At 49.5% G+C, this 16,345-nt stretch overlaps 5 protein-coding genes across 5 annotated transcripts; 1 reads left to right on the plus strand and 4 right to left on the minus strand.

Annotated features, from left to right (window-relative positions):
• Positions 1–248: 248 nt before the first annotated feature.
• On the minus strand, positions 249–2,548 carry ASPWEDRAFT_120881 (Zn(II)2Cys6 transcription factor domain-containing protein; the record flags this gene model as incomplete). Its single annotated transcript, XM_040829026.1, has 3 exons — positions 249–266; positions 325–2,144; positions 2,314–2,548. 3 exons carry the CDS (start codon positions 2,546–2,548, stop codon positions 249–251), a joined length of 2,073 nt encoding a protein of 690 aa, XP_040684359.1.
• Positions 2,549–4,243: 1,695 nt separating this feature from the next.
• ASPWEDRAFT_46330 (MFS transporter) lies at positions 4,244–6,926 on the minus strand. The gene is made up of 11 exons (XM_040836738.1): positions 6,833–6,926; positions 6,667–6,776; positions 6,581–6,615; positions 6,290–6,534; positions 6,198–6,230; positions 6,050–6,136; positions 5,589–5,998; positions 5,412–5,523; positions 5,186–5,319; positions 4,962–5,034; positions 4,244–4,722 (listed from the first exon to the last, which is right to left on the minus strand). Exons 1-11 carry the CDS (start codon positions 6,904–6,906, stop codon positions 4,662–4,664), a joined length of 1,374 nt encoding a protein of 457 aa, XP_040684360.1. The 5' UTR covers positions 6,907–6,926; the 3' UTR covers positions 4,244–4,661.
• Positions 6,927–7,807: 881 nt separating this feature from the next.
• On the minus strand, positions 7,808–8,670 carry ASPWEDRAFT_177335 (uncharacterized protein; the record flags this gene model as incomplete). The annotated part of the gene is made up of 3 exons (XM_040831640.1): positions 7,808–8,057; positions 8,112–8,380; positions 8,434–8,670. 3 exons carry the CDS (start codon positions 8,668–8,670, stop codon positions 7,808–7,810), a joined length of 756 nt encoding a protein of 251 aa, XP_040684361.1.
• A 457-nt stretch (positions 8,671–9,127) lies between these two features.
• ASPWEDRAFT_73057 (kleisin alpha) lies at positions 9,128–11,724 on the minus strand. The gene is made up of 2 exons (XM_040839278.1): positions 11,116–11,724; positions 9,128–11,058 (listed from the first exon to the last, which is right to left on the minus strand). Exons 1-2 carry the CDS (start codon positions 11,377–11,379, stop codon positions 9,517–9,519), a joined length of 1,806 nt encoding a protein of 601 aa, XP_040684362.1. The 5' UTR covers positions 11,380–11,724; the 3' UTR covers positions 9,128–9,516.
• A 312-nt stretch (positions 11,725–12,036) lies between these two features.
• pmr1 (Ca(2+)/Mn(2+)-transporting P-type ATPase PMR1) lies at positions 12,037–16,144 on the plus strand. The gene is made up of 3 exons (XM_040836739.1): positions 12,037–12,455; positions 12,570–15,063; positions 15,118–16,144. The coding sequence occupies exons 1-3, from the start codon at positions 12,348–12,350 to the stop codon at positions 15,690–15,692; spliced, it is 3,177 nt and encodes a 1,058-aa protein (XP_040684363.1). The 5' UTR covers positions 12,037–12,347; the 3' UTR covers positions 15,693–16,144.
• The last annotated feature ends 201 nt before the right edge of the window (positions 16,145–16,345 follow it).

Below are 16,345 nucleotides of genomic sequence, written 5' to 3' on the forward strand. Positions count from 1 at the left end.
GCGCAATGCTCCAATAAATACAACAGGTACAGGGAAGAATATTAGGCAATCAAGGTGGATGGCTCAACATAAACGATGAACAATCGTACACTTCCATAGCCCAAGGCTTATGTACCAGTGAAGAACAGAAATCAGTCAAGAAAGAAAAGGAACATTTTGGATCATTCCAAGGGTATGAAGCGAATCAAGGAAGAAAGCAAAAAGAAGATTACTCCGCATCAGCTGTCGTTGCACAGCTCGGAAATCAATCAAATGCAGGGCAAGAACTATGTCAATCGTTAGTTATCAGACATCAGGATAAAAGCGAAGGAGCAAAAACCATACATTCATCACAATCAGCATCGGAATGTCAAACACGTCTCTCTTGACTGTCCAGCAGTATGCGCATTCGACCTTGCCGTCCTTGAACCCCAACTGGTTCATGCCCGCCTCGCCAGCAATCCCGCCCTTGCGCAGATGGTTGTTCCAACGTTGGTTTTCATCCGTCGTGGCAAGCTCCATGTCCTCTTTGGTCTTGTACTTCAGGAGCTTGGATGTCGTCATGACACTTCCACGGGAATCCCCAAACGCAAGTCGGGCGAAATCTTCGTAGAAATCGACCACGCTGTCGTCGTCGAGAAGCTCGGCTAAGAACACTGGTTGCGGGCGTCCACTGGGCATGTTTTCCAAGGTCGCGCTTCGGGGTGTAAAACTGCCGCGCGAGGTGGTGCCTGACTGGGGAACCGACGATCCTCCGGTGTTGACGTTCAAGTTGGGTTCCTTTCCCAAAAGCACATCTTTTTTCCATCCGGTAAGGATACTAAATTCCTTTCCCACAGCTGCGATTTCTCCAGTACGTCTGCAGACAATCGTCGGGGTGCCACAAGCATTGATAAAATCTTCGTATTCCCATAGTGTCCGCTGGAAACACTTTTCCATAAAAATCAGGTCATCTCGGTTTAGCGTTTTGGTAGTAGCGATAAAGGATGGGCGAATAGATGCCAGTGATTTTGCGATCCTAAGAGTTTTCTGCGGAGAAAATCGCCGCTGAATAAAAGCAGTCAAGTTGTGGAAGCCACTGGTATAACCATACGGCTCCTTGACGCTCTCGTAGATGGAAGACGGATTCCGATGACGCCGTTTAATCCCGACCTGCATGTTCTGCGGCTTCAGGCTTGGCGTCGAGATCGACGGCCGCTGTCCGTTTGGTGCCAGGCCATTCGACTTGTTTGACAATGCATTGTTGAATGGTGTTTCATCAAAACCGCTCGGAAGGTGAGGACTGGAAGCTGCATTGGGGCTGGCAAAATTCACCGGTCCGCTTTCAATAGCAAATGCATGTGGCGCATCGGTTTTTGAAAGGTGCCCAGGCATTATGCTGTTCTGGCCAGACTGTGCATACACGCCACCGACATTCATATGCGGCGGGCCTGAGGTCTGACCAGACCATTCATTCAGAAGAGGATCACCGAACATAAAAGGCTGCTGACTTCCGGGACTTTCTCCAAATCCCGCAGTCCCAGTGATGGGCGTAGTGGCAAACTGAGCCGAACCACTGCGTCCCATTGAGCCCCTTTGGGTTGCTGAATCACTGGGGGAATCACCAGCCCCCGTAGCCATATGTCCTAGCATACTAAACTCCAATGCGCCGTATCGATTCTCGAAATTCATGCTGGAAAGATCAAAGTTGAAAAGCGCCGGATCACTGGGATCGAAAAAAGGCCCTGCGAACGGATTCTGCGCCTGTCCTGCTCCTGACACAGCCGGGTTGGAAGGTTGCTGGTTCACCGGAGCCGATAGACTGGGAGTTCGGGCATTGGGATTTGTTTTTTGTGTGAAGGTCGGCGAAACCGGCGACTGGTTGGGAAAAGGGCTTTGGTTGATAGCGTTCTCCTGGTAAACATTAAAGGAATTGGACTGGGGCGTAGGATAGAAATTAGGACCGGCGCTTTGTTGCTGCGCTGTGGTGTTGACTGCGTTGGCACCGTTTCTGGAGAGGGGCAGTTCGTTCCGCATCGGACTGTTGTTATAGAAGTTCCCACCGACCCCGGGCATCAGCGCTCCGTCGGGCGCGTCATGGAGATATTTGGCCTTTTTGCGAACGCCATCATGGCACGCATCCTGAAGACCACGTTTGATACACCGCTGACACGGTCTTTCGTCACCTAAGAACAAAAAAAATCCCATCAGTTTCATGCCATGGCCCTCAAAACTGACGTCCTCGCGCAAAATGGGCCATGTCAGAGATAGACTAAGCGCCAAGCAAAAGCAATAATCTTAAGAAACACACAGAGGGGGGTTGCTGAATAGAACAGGTTGGTTAGTGTAGCGTACCGCATGTCAGATGCGCCCGCTGGCAAGCAAAGCAGGCCCTCCTTGCTTTCTTCCTTCGCGGCCTCGACGGGTCTTTGGCGTTGGCCTTCTGACCGTTCGCAGGCCCATCACCGTTGGTCTTATTCTTAGGTTCAAGTCGATCCGGAGTTTCCACGACATCTCCAACATCTTGATCGCCTCCGCTGCGATCTCCCGACGGAGGCGGAGAAGAGTTGTGTTTAACATCCATTTTCATATCGGCATGAGATCCACCTTATTCGTTTAAATCGTCCGATCGAAACTGATTCGGGCCGAGAAAGGAAAAGAGTCGTGTGACTGAGAAATCGCAGCTGCACGCTGGCCACCCTAGTCGTCTTGGTTTAGGGAACTGCCTCGTCGCGCCGTGAACCCGCGCACTGGATTTGATCCAGATTGACGGCTGACTTGCAGAGTGATGTGAGCGTAGTCAGTCGTGTAAAAGTAGAAGCACCCGGTCGCGCGATTTGAGCGAGAAGGTACACATAAAAGTGGCACCTCAGCGACAACAAGCTCGTGAGCGACGGGAGGGACCTTGGAACTCGGCTGAAGTCACGGATCAAAGGAGAGGGAAGCTATGACGCCGTTCGGTAACCGAGTAGATAGATATTTGACGCAGTCCAAAGAAGCAGAATGTCGTCAAAAAGTAGGAAGATAAAAAAACAAAAGTAAGAGTAATTTGATCACGCGCTGGATTTGGATGAGAGGAGATTGAAGGTATTGGAGAAGTAGCGCGGCAGAAAGTATGAGTGGAGCGAAAGACTTGCCGGGACTGCGGGGAAACAAAAAGACGGTTTGACTGCGTTCAGATGATGCGGCCAAGATCCGAGGAAGAATTCAACGCCACTTGAGAGGAAGATAGAAAAGAAGAAGAGGCGAGGCGAGGCGAGCAGAGCGAGGTGAGGGGGGGGGGGAACACGAAGAGACAACGCGGGGAAGAAGAGGAGAGGGAGAAAAGAGGGAAAAGAAGAAGAGAAGAAAGAAGCAGTAGAAACAGGGAAAACGGAAAGGAATCGATTCTGTGTGCAAATGAGAAGAAAAAAAAGATTGCGATCGATGCGGCTTTTTGTCCGCGTAAAAAATAGCAGGAAAAAAAAAAAAAGAAAAAAAATTACAGGCAGTCCAATTGCAGAGGGGAAAAAACCAACAGGACAGACTGAGTCGCGTGCTTTTTGGAATATGATTCTGATAAATAATAATACTATTATATTATTATTATCCTTCTATGACTCCCACAGAACAGAACCTGGTTTATCCTGGTTTCTTTACCAAGTCTTGGGAGTTGGTGGCCACGCGAGAAGCCGTTTTGCGATGGTTTCAGCCTTAAGACGAGGAATACGAGGCGGGATAACATTTAGATAATAAGAATCATCCTTTGAGTCAGATATGCATGCCATTGTATTTGTTGATTGTATCCATGATCATGGCTGTCTCATTTTTATTCCATTCATCATTTTCTATAGTACCATCCAGATATCCAGAAATCCAGAAATGATATCAATGAAGATCCTCACATGCTGACTTTGGCTCTGCTGCAACTGGCAGCTTGTGATAATCTGTCTGTACGGTACTGTATGGTATGGTAATATACACCACGTGTGCCAAGTCAGATACTCAATGTCGCTCATCGCATCTGACAGTTTGGGCCATCTATTCTGGTCTCTCGAGCAGCAGAGATGGAGATGAATGGATGTCAGGCAAAGATGATCCCTGTTGCTGCAGGTGGTACAGTGTGTGTACAGATACCGTATGGAGTGGGTAATATAACATCACCATCGCCAGCCATCAAATCCCTCATTTCTCTCTCCTCCTAGTTATACTTTCTTCCATCGCCATCACCCTTGATCACGGTCTAGATGAGCCATTTCGCAAAAGCTGAATAAACGCTCTGCCGGGCTTTTTTCCCTCGCTTCCCGTTTTGTCCCGAGAGGATGAACCTATTACGTATTCGGTAATTGCCTCGGTTATTTACATAGCCTTCTTCTACAAAGTTATCATCAGTCATAGAATTGAATCTCTCGTATTTCTCAGACTCGACCATTCAGGTTTGATCCGATGGGCTTTAAAATCGGACTGGCTGTCGATGCAGGTTAGGTTGCGCAGTTCTCAATAGTCGGTCTGTACAAGGGTTCTTTGATCAAAGACTGCACAGCTGTCGAGGTTGTTGATGTATCTTTTTGTCGTGATATAAAATTCATGTACAGGCAACCCCTGTCGAGTTGACCAATTTCGGTGTGACGCGTTGATCAAATACATTATATATACATCACACGCGTGTTGATATTAACATCAATCCCATCGTCTTGAATAGTACCTACTATATAGTACAGTACTCATCGTGTGGCAAACCGACTCTTGGCCCGTATTTTACTGCCATATCGGAAAAATATGTACCTGTTTTATCAAACTCATTAGCAAAATAAAGCTCCCCCGATCAAAGTATGGAAATAGAAATTCAAACCCCCAAAGCAGCAAGGAACAAGAATACTGGTGCTGTCAACCTGCAGAGCTATAATGCAAGGGATGGGGGGAGTGAATTCTACCAACGACTCGGACAATTGCATGCTTGCAGAGGAGCACAAATATGTGATAGAATATACTTGTCGCAGGAAAGCGACAAAAAGACAACTTACGGGAATGGAGTCATGACCAGAGTCAAAAAGGCCAACAAGGTGGTCGCCCAATGGTATCCCAGGTTGTTGTACACTATATTGTTCAACAGTTAGCAACTGGCGGTCAGGCTGGTTGACAGATCCATCCAAGTAGAGCTGCCTGAGGTGGGACAAGATGCGTCATGGTGATGGCTGCAAATATCCATTTGCTCACCGAGTCTCAGACGTGGGAAAGGAGAACTCACTCTGGATTCCAAAAAGGGGAAACACTCCTGCAAAGGTCGACCGAGTAAAGCTGTTGGCTGCCAGAGCGCTTGCAGCAAATGTCGGATACGCATCGACCTGGAAGGTGAAGATTCCAGAGAACACGAGGATGGTTCTGGGTGGTACAACACGATTTCATGAGCGCCAATTGCTTCAAGTATGCAGCAGCCGCCGCAGGAATTCCAAATACCGAGATTGAAAACTTACCCAGCTCCAAAGAAACCACTGCCAATGATGGGCGCAATCCAGTGAACTTGAGGATAGATGGTCCAGGCAAAGATGAACAGTCCTATGGTGACAAGAGGGCCTCCGGCGATTGCTGCATCCACAGGGGCAGGTTAGACAATAGACGGGCTCACTCATCGCACAACGAAGCATACTCACCTGGGGGTAGTCGCCATTCTGGCTGGAAGTCGTCTGCCTTTCCCACGGCCAGCTCATGCTTGCGTTCCAGACGGGTGCAGACACGACGCCAAAATGGGTCCGACAGAATGGCAAAGATCATGCCCACTAAGAGACCGAGAAAGCAGCAACCGCGCTGCCACAGTTCGAACCCATAGACGTTGGAGAACACCAGCTGAAAAGCACCGAAGAAGAGATAGAGAATACCCAACAAGATCGCAGAGAAGATGCAGAGGCAGAGACACATGGGCTCCAGCACCAGAAGCAGCACGGGTCGATAGGTAGACCGCAGGACTGTCCGCGCTACTGAGCGATGCAGCTTCTCGATCGGTGCTTTCCAGCGATCATCCCCTGTGGCCTGGCGGATTTTGCGTGCTTTTTGTCTCAGAATTCTGGTTTCATGTCAGTGAAAGCGGACGGGATTTGATATCAGAAACACATACACTGGGTGGTAAGTCTCTGGGACAAGTATGATCATGCAGACTAATAGAATACCCGTCCATATGAGGAGCACGTAGAATGACCAACGCCTAATAGAATGATCAGTTTTACCTATCATTTTTCTTGGAATACGTGGAACCTAAATCTTACCATGTTGTATATTGGTTGATGAATCCACCAACACTATCATCATCAGTCACCATCAAGATATTTGAAGTATTCAATCAAGGAATTAGACCTACAGTGGTCCTATGGTAGGCCCACCAAATGGACTCAGAGTATAGAGCATCATCGGTGCAGCCAATTCGTGGCGAGCAAACAGATCACCAACAGTGCCGCCAGCAACGCTGAGAAATGCGCTCCCTGCGATACCGTCGAAGAAACGACAGATGATCATTGTCTGGATGTTCTTGGCCACAGCACATGGGATCAGCCAGATCAAGAAGAAAGAGAATGAGGCGATGTAGATGTATCGTCGACCATAAAACTGACAGAGTTAGCTGAGAATAGCCGAATCGAAAGATGACACCAACCTCTGATAGAGGACCCAGGACTAGTGGACCGACAGCTACAGGCGAGTCAACAAACAGCTTCGTACAGACATGGCTATTAAACTCACCAAGACCAAAGATAAAGAACGACAGTCCCAGCGTTGCCACCAAGCGGGAGCAATTGAATTCGACGGTCAACTGGTCATAAGTGACCGTGTACATCGACGAGGTACAAGTCCTGTATAGCATCAGTTATTGATATTAAACAGATGACGACATGATAATAAAACTCACACGCAAAGCGAGCCCAGCGATACAATACTAACAATCATCCACCGTCTGGCAGTGCTCATATTCCGGGGATTCATCGGGTCGTCCTCATCCCACCCAACAGTAAACGCAGGCAGGTCATCAGCTTTAGCGACATGAGCCTCTTCGTCGCCCGGTTCGCCCTTCTGCTCATCGCCTGCATGACAGCTGTATCCATCATTCAAAGACCAGCTCCGTTCCATCGATCTGGATGCGTTCGAGTGCGTCTTGTGCAATCGTCTATCGTGCTGTTCCTCGCTGGTGGCGATAGGCGCAAAGGTCCTGTCCATCTCCTCCTCGGGTTTCTCCTGGTCAGATGAATCGCCATAATCGCTCTGCTTGTAGTGGTTGGGATAATCCATGCTCTGGCTTTCACCGGAGGATGCCATCATTTCTTCCTTTGCTGCAGACATGGTGAATGCAACGGAATTGGGGCAGAAGCGATGACATGCGAGTGTTTTTTGTTTCGATGTCTAAGATTAAACAGAAAATCAGTCGGAAAAACGGAGAGACTAAACTAGTCGGTGCTAGCAAGATACGAGATGGATATGAATTGAGACTTTGAGATAATTGAAATGCAATCAAAAGGCAGACCGATTCAGACCGATTCAGACCGATTCAATCAATTCAGACTGAACCAGCGGGGTCAAAATAGCCAGTATTATTATTTCTGGTTCTGGCTGTGATTTCCCCACAACAACCAGAGAAAGAAAAGAAATCAAAAAAATATCTCGGAATTCCCAAACCGAAGCTTAGGAATCAAGCACTCTTTAGTGCGTGATGATCTTTTGCCCCATCGGCAGTCTATTTAACCGTGGATAGTCTGAATGGAGTAGATAGAGTAGCCGTCATGACAGCGGATATATTTGCTTTTGTACACTTAATCTGACCTCTTCCATATTACAATTAGACAATAGACACTAATCATCATCATAAACATCCGTATCATCCAACATCCAATCATCTCAGATCATAAAAGTCCATCCGACCATTATGCATGCTGCGATACTTTGACCACGTCTTGGGTGGAGGTCGAGGCATATCCAGCTGCGATGGCAGCCATTCCTCCATCATCATCCGCTGCGATTCCTTCTCATCCATGAAATAAGTGTTTCCTTCGAGATTGAAAAACCCAGCTGGGCCAGTTCCATATCGATATAGACGGACTGCTTGGACGCATCCATGTATCAGGAGAAGAGTAGTCATTGTCCTGGTTCTGTTAGCATTTCATCATTCCATCAACACATGCAAGATAAAAACTCACCAGACAATAATTCCAAAACACAATCCTGCCAATTCCAATCTTCCAATCTCATACAACACCGGAGAGCATCCCACACAGCGTATCTCGTCTGAGGATGTTATCGAATGCCAGAGATTAAACGCCCCTCCCCAGCCTGCGAAGACCACACCAACGCCCAGCGTTATCCAAACGGTGAAATCTGCATTGCAGTCGAGAAGAGGGTGAACAGGTCGCGCATGCCAGAATACCCATGGGATACTGAGGGTATTGTACAGAAAGGAGAGTAGAAGCTGTCTCTTTCGTTAAGAAACCACATCGCCCATCAGGATAGAAAGATACATACCGAACACAAAGCCAGCGCGTCCTGCCAGTCTCCCTTCACTGTTCCTCTGACATGCTCGAAATTCTCTCCCCATGGCTTGATCGCTGCGCCAAAGAGTGCCAGTCCGATTATCGCCATCAAGGCGGTTGTCAATCGAAATATCGTTTTATTCAACAACCAAGGCGGATTGCCATTGTCAATAAGTCGTTGGCGGGTGTTATCCCAGTGGAATTGAAGTCGTTGGTAGATATCATTCATGGTCAAAAGCTGGCTGAGACGACGAGTGTGGAATCGCTCCAACTGTTGCAGGTTCCAGCGACCATTTTATCACAGACCATGATCTCCCCAGACGCGTCGATCTTGTTGTGTTCTTAGAATAGAATCGTCGATCCTGGAGTGGTTGGTTAGCACGGTTATTATTATCGCCTCCCATGATTATCCAACTCGGTCCGTTTTGGGCTGTAACTTGCAAGATTCTAAACGCGAGGGATGGGGCTGGTGATCGTCATGCATTCGTCCTTTTCATTTCCCAGCAAACTGCATGGGGCCTATCGATGGTGTCATCAAGCCTTTCGATCAAGCTGAAGAAGTGTTTGAGGCGCTGGAAAACCTCCTACGCGCCAGTCATCAGCTTGGTCGGTCCTGAAACTCATCCTGAAACAGTCGCTGGTCGAAACTGTCTGGAGACCCATTTTCGAGAATTACTACCTTCTTTGCACAGAATTGCCTGTCTATTTTAATTATAAGCTGGGAATTTCTGAAGCATCCATTCATGGTGTTCGATTATGTGGTTTCTATAACACTAACGCTATCCACGGGCGTTCGCCCAAAGCCCTCAGAGCTGCAAGCCCAGCTCGTCAAAAAGCAAATCAATCGAGAAATAAAATCGCCCTTTCAGCCCAGAAACGAAGACCCCAAACACCATCAAGTCATCAAAACGATGCTCCGCACTCGAAACAAGAGATAAAGAATAGAAAACCCAAATTCCAAAAGGCTGGCCAGCCCCAATACATGAACAAGTAGTGAACGCAAAACACATCACTGTACACGAACGATATTCCCCATTAAAAAACCATTATCAAAAGCAGGAAGAAAAAGATATGCTTAGGCTGCAACCTCGGTGGGCTGGCTGGCAGGCTCGCCGCCAGTGTTTTCCTCAGCCCACGAGCCCCAGAGAGCGCGCTTGCCACGGATCTTCAGGGGACCACCAATGGCATCAGTTCCCTGGTCAACCTTGACGGCATCCTTGGTAGCCAGAACCAAGACTTCGAAGAACATCTTGGTCGCATCCGCCTTGGTTGTCTTCTTCTCCGGCAAAAGGTCTTGGAACTTGACGCTGGTCTTCTGGTCTGCTGCAGATTCGCCCAGGGAGTCTCTCAAGATGTGAACTGCGTGCTTAGTGCCAACAGAGACGGGGCCACTATCGGCGGGCTGGATGGTGTCTTCGAAGTCGTCCAGTGGCTGGTTCATTCCTTCGTCATCGCTCAAACGCAGTTCCCGCTCCTCCTCGTCACCGGGGAACTCAATATCCGATCGCTGGTGAAGGGTAGAGTCGAGACCCACACCCTCATCCACGGGGGCAATGGCTTCTTCTTCACCAAGTTCCAGTTCAGGGGCAGTGGCGGCTTCCACATCCATGTCGGAGATTCCGCTGTCGCGCTTCCTCTTCAGTTCACCAGCCTTCTTCACAGCATCCAACGACAACAGCCCGCGGAGTTCGGGAGCCCAGCCACGCTCGCGGCCACCACCCATCACATTCGACACAAAGTCACCGTTCTTCTGCATGTTCATCAGTGTGAGCAAAACGGGATCCCGGGGCAAGAACGATGTCGGCTGTAAAATTCCTGAGCGGTCGGCCTGCTGTTCCTTGATCTGGCTGTTCTGGAAATCGGTAATCTCATCGAGTGGCATGACCCTCCTGCGCTTGGCGCGCTGCCCTTGTTGAATCGCAAGATCCTCTTCCTCTTCCCCTTCCTCGGCGTCTTCTTGGTAGATCTCGGTCTCGTCCTGGTTCAGGAAGCCTTGTCGCTCAACTTCCTCGCCCATCTCATGGATGGTTTCGTCGGGGCACTCAGTAAGAACACTTTCTTCGCGGTCGGCTCTGTTCTGCTCGCCTTCGAGCGCGAGTTCGCCATCTCCACCCATGTCCATAGCATCATCCTGACCCAAAGCGCTGAGGTGGTCTTCAGGGGCGTCGTTGCCCATGTCCATCTTATCCAAGAGGGCGTCATCTTCTCCAAGGTCCAAATTCAGGTCGACATCGTTAACCTTGCCGGCATCGCTAAAAAGATCTTCTTCCACAGGGCGAGGTGCAGGGGCGTCTCGACCCATTTCAACGCTGAAATCATGGCCGAGCGGGGTGTCGTCCTCTCCCAAATCAAGGTCAACCAAGGTATGGTCCTCTAGGCGCGCAGGCTCCTGCGAAACAGAGCGACGGAAGCTGCTGTCGGGAAGAAGTTGACTACCGAAATCCATCGAAGAGCCGGGTCGCTTGCCCTCTGGTTCCAAGTTGAGGGTCTGAGGCAATAGTAGAGAGGAGTCCAGGTTCATAAACAGGTCAGATTCAGTCAACACATCGGGTAAAGTGATGCCGCCAGGAGCAACAACAGTAGTGGTCAAATCATTGTTATTGGTCAAGCGGAAAGCCTAATAGGGATTTGTGTTAGCAACAGCAGGAATAGAGAGCTTTTCCATAGTACATACCATCTTAATCTTCATCAAGGCCTCGTTGCAGTCGTCCAGGAGGTAGCGCGCCTTTCGGCTGTAGATTCGAACCACACCCAACAGCAACTGACCACTCAATCGCAAGGCCATAGGTGCTTGGCCCTGATCAACAATAGCGCTAACACTGCTCTCAATGTCCGACTGCAAAATATGCGACTTGGAAAGCTTGCGCTCCAAATTGGCAGACAGCCAAACGCGGGCCAACGGCCCCGTCTTCGACAGGAGTGTTTCCGAGTAGAACATGGTTCTTCACGGCGTAAAAAAGAAAGGATACTATACAAATCAAAGTAGGAAGAGCTTATCCCCAGAAGGCCCGCCCAATGCGGGGTGGTTTGTTGTGGACAAGGCCCTAGCAACCAAGAGGGATGACGCGCTGTATCCAGAAAACAAAAGATTCGCCGATCGGATCTTAACCCCCCAGACGAACGGGCGGTGTGTATGCAGGAATAATCAGGTGCTTCCAGCAAGCGGCGGTAATATCAAAAAACGAATGCGATCAAAAATACCCTTCCCTAAAAAGATAGAGGCGGGATAGCGAGGGGAGCAAATCAAGGGGAGAACCAGGAGGGGGAGGTTGGATTGTAAGAGAGAAAGAGAGAAAGAGAGGAGGGCGAGAGAGAAGTCGGCGCGTTGCGGCGCATTGAGTGGGCTGAGGCCTTAGGCAGCCAATGAATGCAGGGCCCAGCACGGAAGTCGTGTGGCTGGGGTCACGTGGGAGAAATTGTATTAGTCATTTATTAGGTAGCGTTTACGGTCACCTGATCTGCAGCCCTATCCCCTATCCGGCAATAAGCACTGGATCAACTGTACCTCCGCATGGCGGCCCAACTAGCCGGATTGGGCAAAGCATCATCAGGCATCTGGCATCAGTCAGCGATTCTACGTTGCAGCGTCGTAGGAGTCAGACAGCAGAATCTCGGCAATTCCTTCATTCCACAGTGATTCACTGCTGGGGATTTCTTGCACTGCTATATGTCATTTCTCATTTATTGCATATAATTGATTTCAGCTCATTCAGCCCCTTTGTCCGACTCCGCCTGCCCCCAGTCGATGCAGCGGCCAGATCGCGTCTAAAGAACGTGGCTTCTCGTTCACCTTGTTTTATTTTGTTGTGTGCTCCTCCACGGCCCTGGCGGGATGATAACAGTTGGGAGCTCGGTTTAGCAAGTCTTCCTTTCTTTTTTTTTTACTGTTCCGGTATAGCATGAGAGATGTCAAGGTCCGCAACACCTGCGCTACCTCTGCATAATGCGCAGGTCCCCGTTTCGAGGCCTCCGTCCACGGCGCCCGCGGGCTTGCGCTCCAACGCTTCTCCATCGGTGAGTTGTTGGCACCAGCGATTGTACATGTGATTATATATACTATATCTGTTTCTATTCTCAATAGCGCAGCATGTTTCGGTCGATCAACAGCTAATGAGGATAACCTGACAGACTTCCACATCGATATACTCCCTACTAGACCCACAGCAAACAGCCGACCGTTTACACACTTCTCTTATACATGGACTCACTCCAGCTGAAGCTGAGGTTCGATTGGCACGGGATGGACCGAATGAACTTCCCCAGGAAGAGCCAGAGCCACTGTGGCTGCGGTTCCTGAAACAGTTCCGGGAAACCCTGATTCTTCTCCTTTTGGGGTCCGCGGCCATGTCTTTCTTCATGGGCAATTACGACGATGCGATTAGTATTACACTTGCTGTTACCATTGTGATCACTGTCGGTTTCGTCCAAGAGTATCGGTCAGAGCAGTCTTTGGAGGCGTTGAGCCGCCTCGTACCTCATCATGCGCATCTCATCCGTGATGTCCCCTCCTCTAACAACCCTGCCATGAGCCATTCCCCTACTGCCGCTGCTGGAGGTGATGTGGAGTTGCAGGAACTCCGGGGTAAGGGCCCGGGCTATGCTTCCGCTGCTATCAAGGCGGCCAGTACCATTGCCGCCAACGAGCTTGTGCCGGGAGATTTGGTTTTGTTCTCGACAGGCGATCGCATTCCAGCGGATATAAGGATCACTAGCGCGACCGACTTGTCAATTGACGAATCCAATTTAACTGGAGAGAATGAGCCAGTTGTTAAATTCGCAGATGCGCTTAGCTCGAAGCACCTCCTTTTGCAGTCACCCAAGCCTTCTCGATCCCCTCTTTACGACGCCCCTGCCAGCGGTGCTGTTGGGGCAGATATTCGATTGAACGAGCAGCACAATGTCGCATTCATGGGCACCTTGGTACGGTCTGGATACGGACAGGGGATCGTCATTTCGACTGGTGCCAAGACCGAGTTTGGGAGTATTTCGGCTTCTCTTCAGGAGATTGAAAGCCCTCGAACCCCGCTGCAGTTATCTATGGACCGGCTGGGCCAGGAATTGAGTTATATCTCGTTTGGTGTTATCGCACTGATCGTGGTAATCGGGTTACTGCAGGGCAGGAAGCTCCTTGAGATGTTCACCATTGGCGTTTCACTCGCGGTTGCAGCGATTCCAGAAGGTCTCCCGATTATTGTGACGGTTACTCTTGCTCTGGGTGTGTTGCGTATGGCCAAACGAGGAGCGATTATGCGAAGACTTCCGAGCGTAGAGACATTGGGCTCTGTGAACGTTGTCTGCAGTGACAAGACAGGGACACTTACCATGAACCACATGACTGTTACCAAGATGTGGCATTTTGACTGCACGGAGGCATTCGAGGTTCACCGAGATATTTCCTCGTTGACTCCAGGCCCCGCGGCTCATACCGTTCTCCGAATTGGAAATATTGCCAACAATGCCAGGTTATCACGTATTCATGCAAACTCTCCGGCTAGTGCATCCTCCGCGGCGGTTTTGTCTTCCACTGTTGACAGTTCCTCGGGGGCTGTGAAGAGCAGATGGGTTGGTCAACCCACGGATGTGGCCATCCTGGATTTGCTAGATGCCCTTGGGGAAGATGATGTACGTGAACGCATCAGTACTCGGACTGCTGAAACCCCATTTAGCTCTGAGCGCAAGTGGATGGGGGTGATAATCCACGGTGGTACGGGCGAATCTGCGCACGGAGGCACGGATGTAGCATACATCAAAGGTGCTCTTGAACAGGTTCTGTTGCGATGTGATACTTATTTGATGAAGGACGGCCGTGAGGTAATTCTAGACGAGCCGCGGCGGAATATGGTGAGGCAAGCAGCCGAGCAGATGGCCGCAGAGGGATTGAGAGTTTTAGCTTTCGCCAGCGGAGTGGTGAGAGACTCCCCTAGAAGAGGGAGATTTGGTAGTCGATCTGGCACACCTTCTTCGAGTTCCAGTCAAGGAAACGACGATGATCGCTATAATGGGCTGGTGTTTGCAGGTTTGGTGGGAATGAACGACCCCCCGCGAAAGGACGTTCACAAATCCATCAGGCGTCTGATGGCTGGAGGAGTGCGGGTGATAATGATCACAGGAGATGCCGAAACAACAGCGGTCGCTATTGCAAAGCAACTGTGCATGCCAGTCAACGAATCCCCAGGGTCAAGACCCGTGATCGGGGGTGACGAGCTCGACCGCATGAGCACGGCCGAGTTGGCACAAGCCATCTCGACCACATCGATATTCGCGCGCACTAGTCCAGACCATAAGATGAAGATTGTGAAGGCATTGCAGTCTCGAGGAGATGTGGTTGCCATGACCGGTGATGGTGTGAATGATGCGCCGGCATTGAAGAAGGCCGACATTGGTATTTCGATGGGCAAACTGGGAACCGATGTTGCCAAGGAGGCAGCAGATATGATCTTAACGGACGATGATTTCTCGACAATCCTTCGTGCCATTGAGCAGGGCAAGGGAATTTTCTACAATATCCAGAACTTTATTACTTTCCAACTCAGCACCAGCGTCGCTGCTTTGAGTCTGGTTTTGTTGGGTACCACTATGGGCTTCAAGAACCCACTCAATGCGATGCAAATTCTCTGGATTAGTAAGTTTACTGCAGGATCTCTCTTTCGTACATTTCCCTAACAGCCGTTTCTAGATATTCTCATGGATGGCCCTCCAGCTCAGTCCCTTGGTGTCGAGCCAGTCGATCCGTCCATCATGAGTCGTCCACCCCGTCCGAAGCACGCCCGGGTTTTGACCAAACCGTTGATCCAGCGTGTGCTCACCTCTGCATTTGTGATTATGCTCGGCACTTTGGCCGTCTATGTCCACGAAATGGGTCATGTGGAGGATGTCAGTAATCCGGGAAAGCACACTCGCGTAGTCACAGCCCATGACACGACCATGACCTTTACCTGCTTTGTGCTCTTCGACATGTTCAACGCCCTGTCCTGCCGCAGCGAAGGCAAGTCGGTACTTCGGGGTGAGATCTCGATGTTTGGAAATAACATGTTCAACTATGCCGTTCTGGGCTCGCTTTTGGGCCAGGCATGTGTCATCTACCTCCCATTCTTGCAGCAGATCTTCCAGACGGAGCCGCTCAGCTTCACCCACCTGTTCAAACTGGTGTGCATTTCCAGCTCTGTGTTTTGGGTGGATGAGGGGCGAAAGTACTTCAGCGCGCTGAAACGGCGGAGGGCGGTTGGAGTAGGATATAGTGTCAATGTTTAGATTTTGCCGTATATGATTATTGGGTTGGACAATTATTTGTTGGGCTTGTTATTGTATAGGAAAGACAAAAGCAGAGCATTACATCAGTCATGAATCTCATTTTAGTCTGTATTTAGGGGGATATCCGTGGTGTTTTATATACATCACTTGTAACAATAATGGAGATGGAGTTTTCAGGTCATTGGGGATAATTAATTAATCATTGATGGATTGACTACAACCTGTGTCCTGCTATTCCTTTAAATGCCTTGTCATTGACCTCGTGAGCTCAACAGGTGATATCACCCCTCTCTGCCTCTCATGAAGCAGATGAATAATTCACCAACATGGTGGGCTTGTTATAAATACGAGTAGCAGATAAATATAGAATACAACCTTTCTCATGGTTTATTTCTACTCAATTGATAGAAGAGTGCATCGGAAATCCTAGTTCCCTATCGCCAACCTCGATATATATCCAGTCACTCACCATAGAGGACAGACAGAAATGGATACGCAGGAGGAAAGGAGTAGTACCTAGGTACTAACTACTATGGAGCAAGGTAACACAAAAAGCGGCTTATGAAGAGTCATCCTTACAGCAATCATGACACACTGTATTATGCATGTCGCTGATAGTGGCTGACTGGCTGATTGGCTGTATGTACCCCGTC

Source organism: Aspergillus wentii (genome assembly GCF_001890725.1).
Source record: "Aspergillus wentii DTO 134E9 unplaced genomic scaffold ASPWEscaffold_9, whole genome shotgun sequence".
Classification (NCBI taxonomy): Eukaryota; Fungi; Ascomycota; class Eurotiomycetes; order Eurotiales; family Aspergillaceae; genus Aspergillus; species Aspergillus wentii.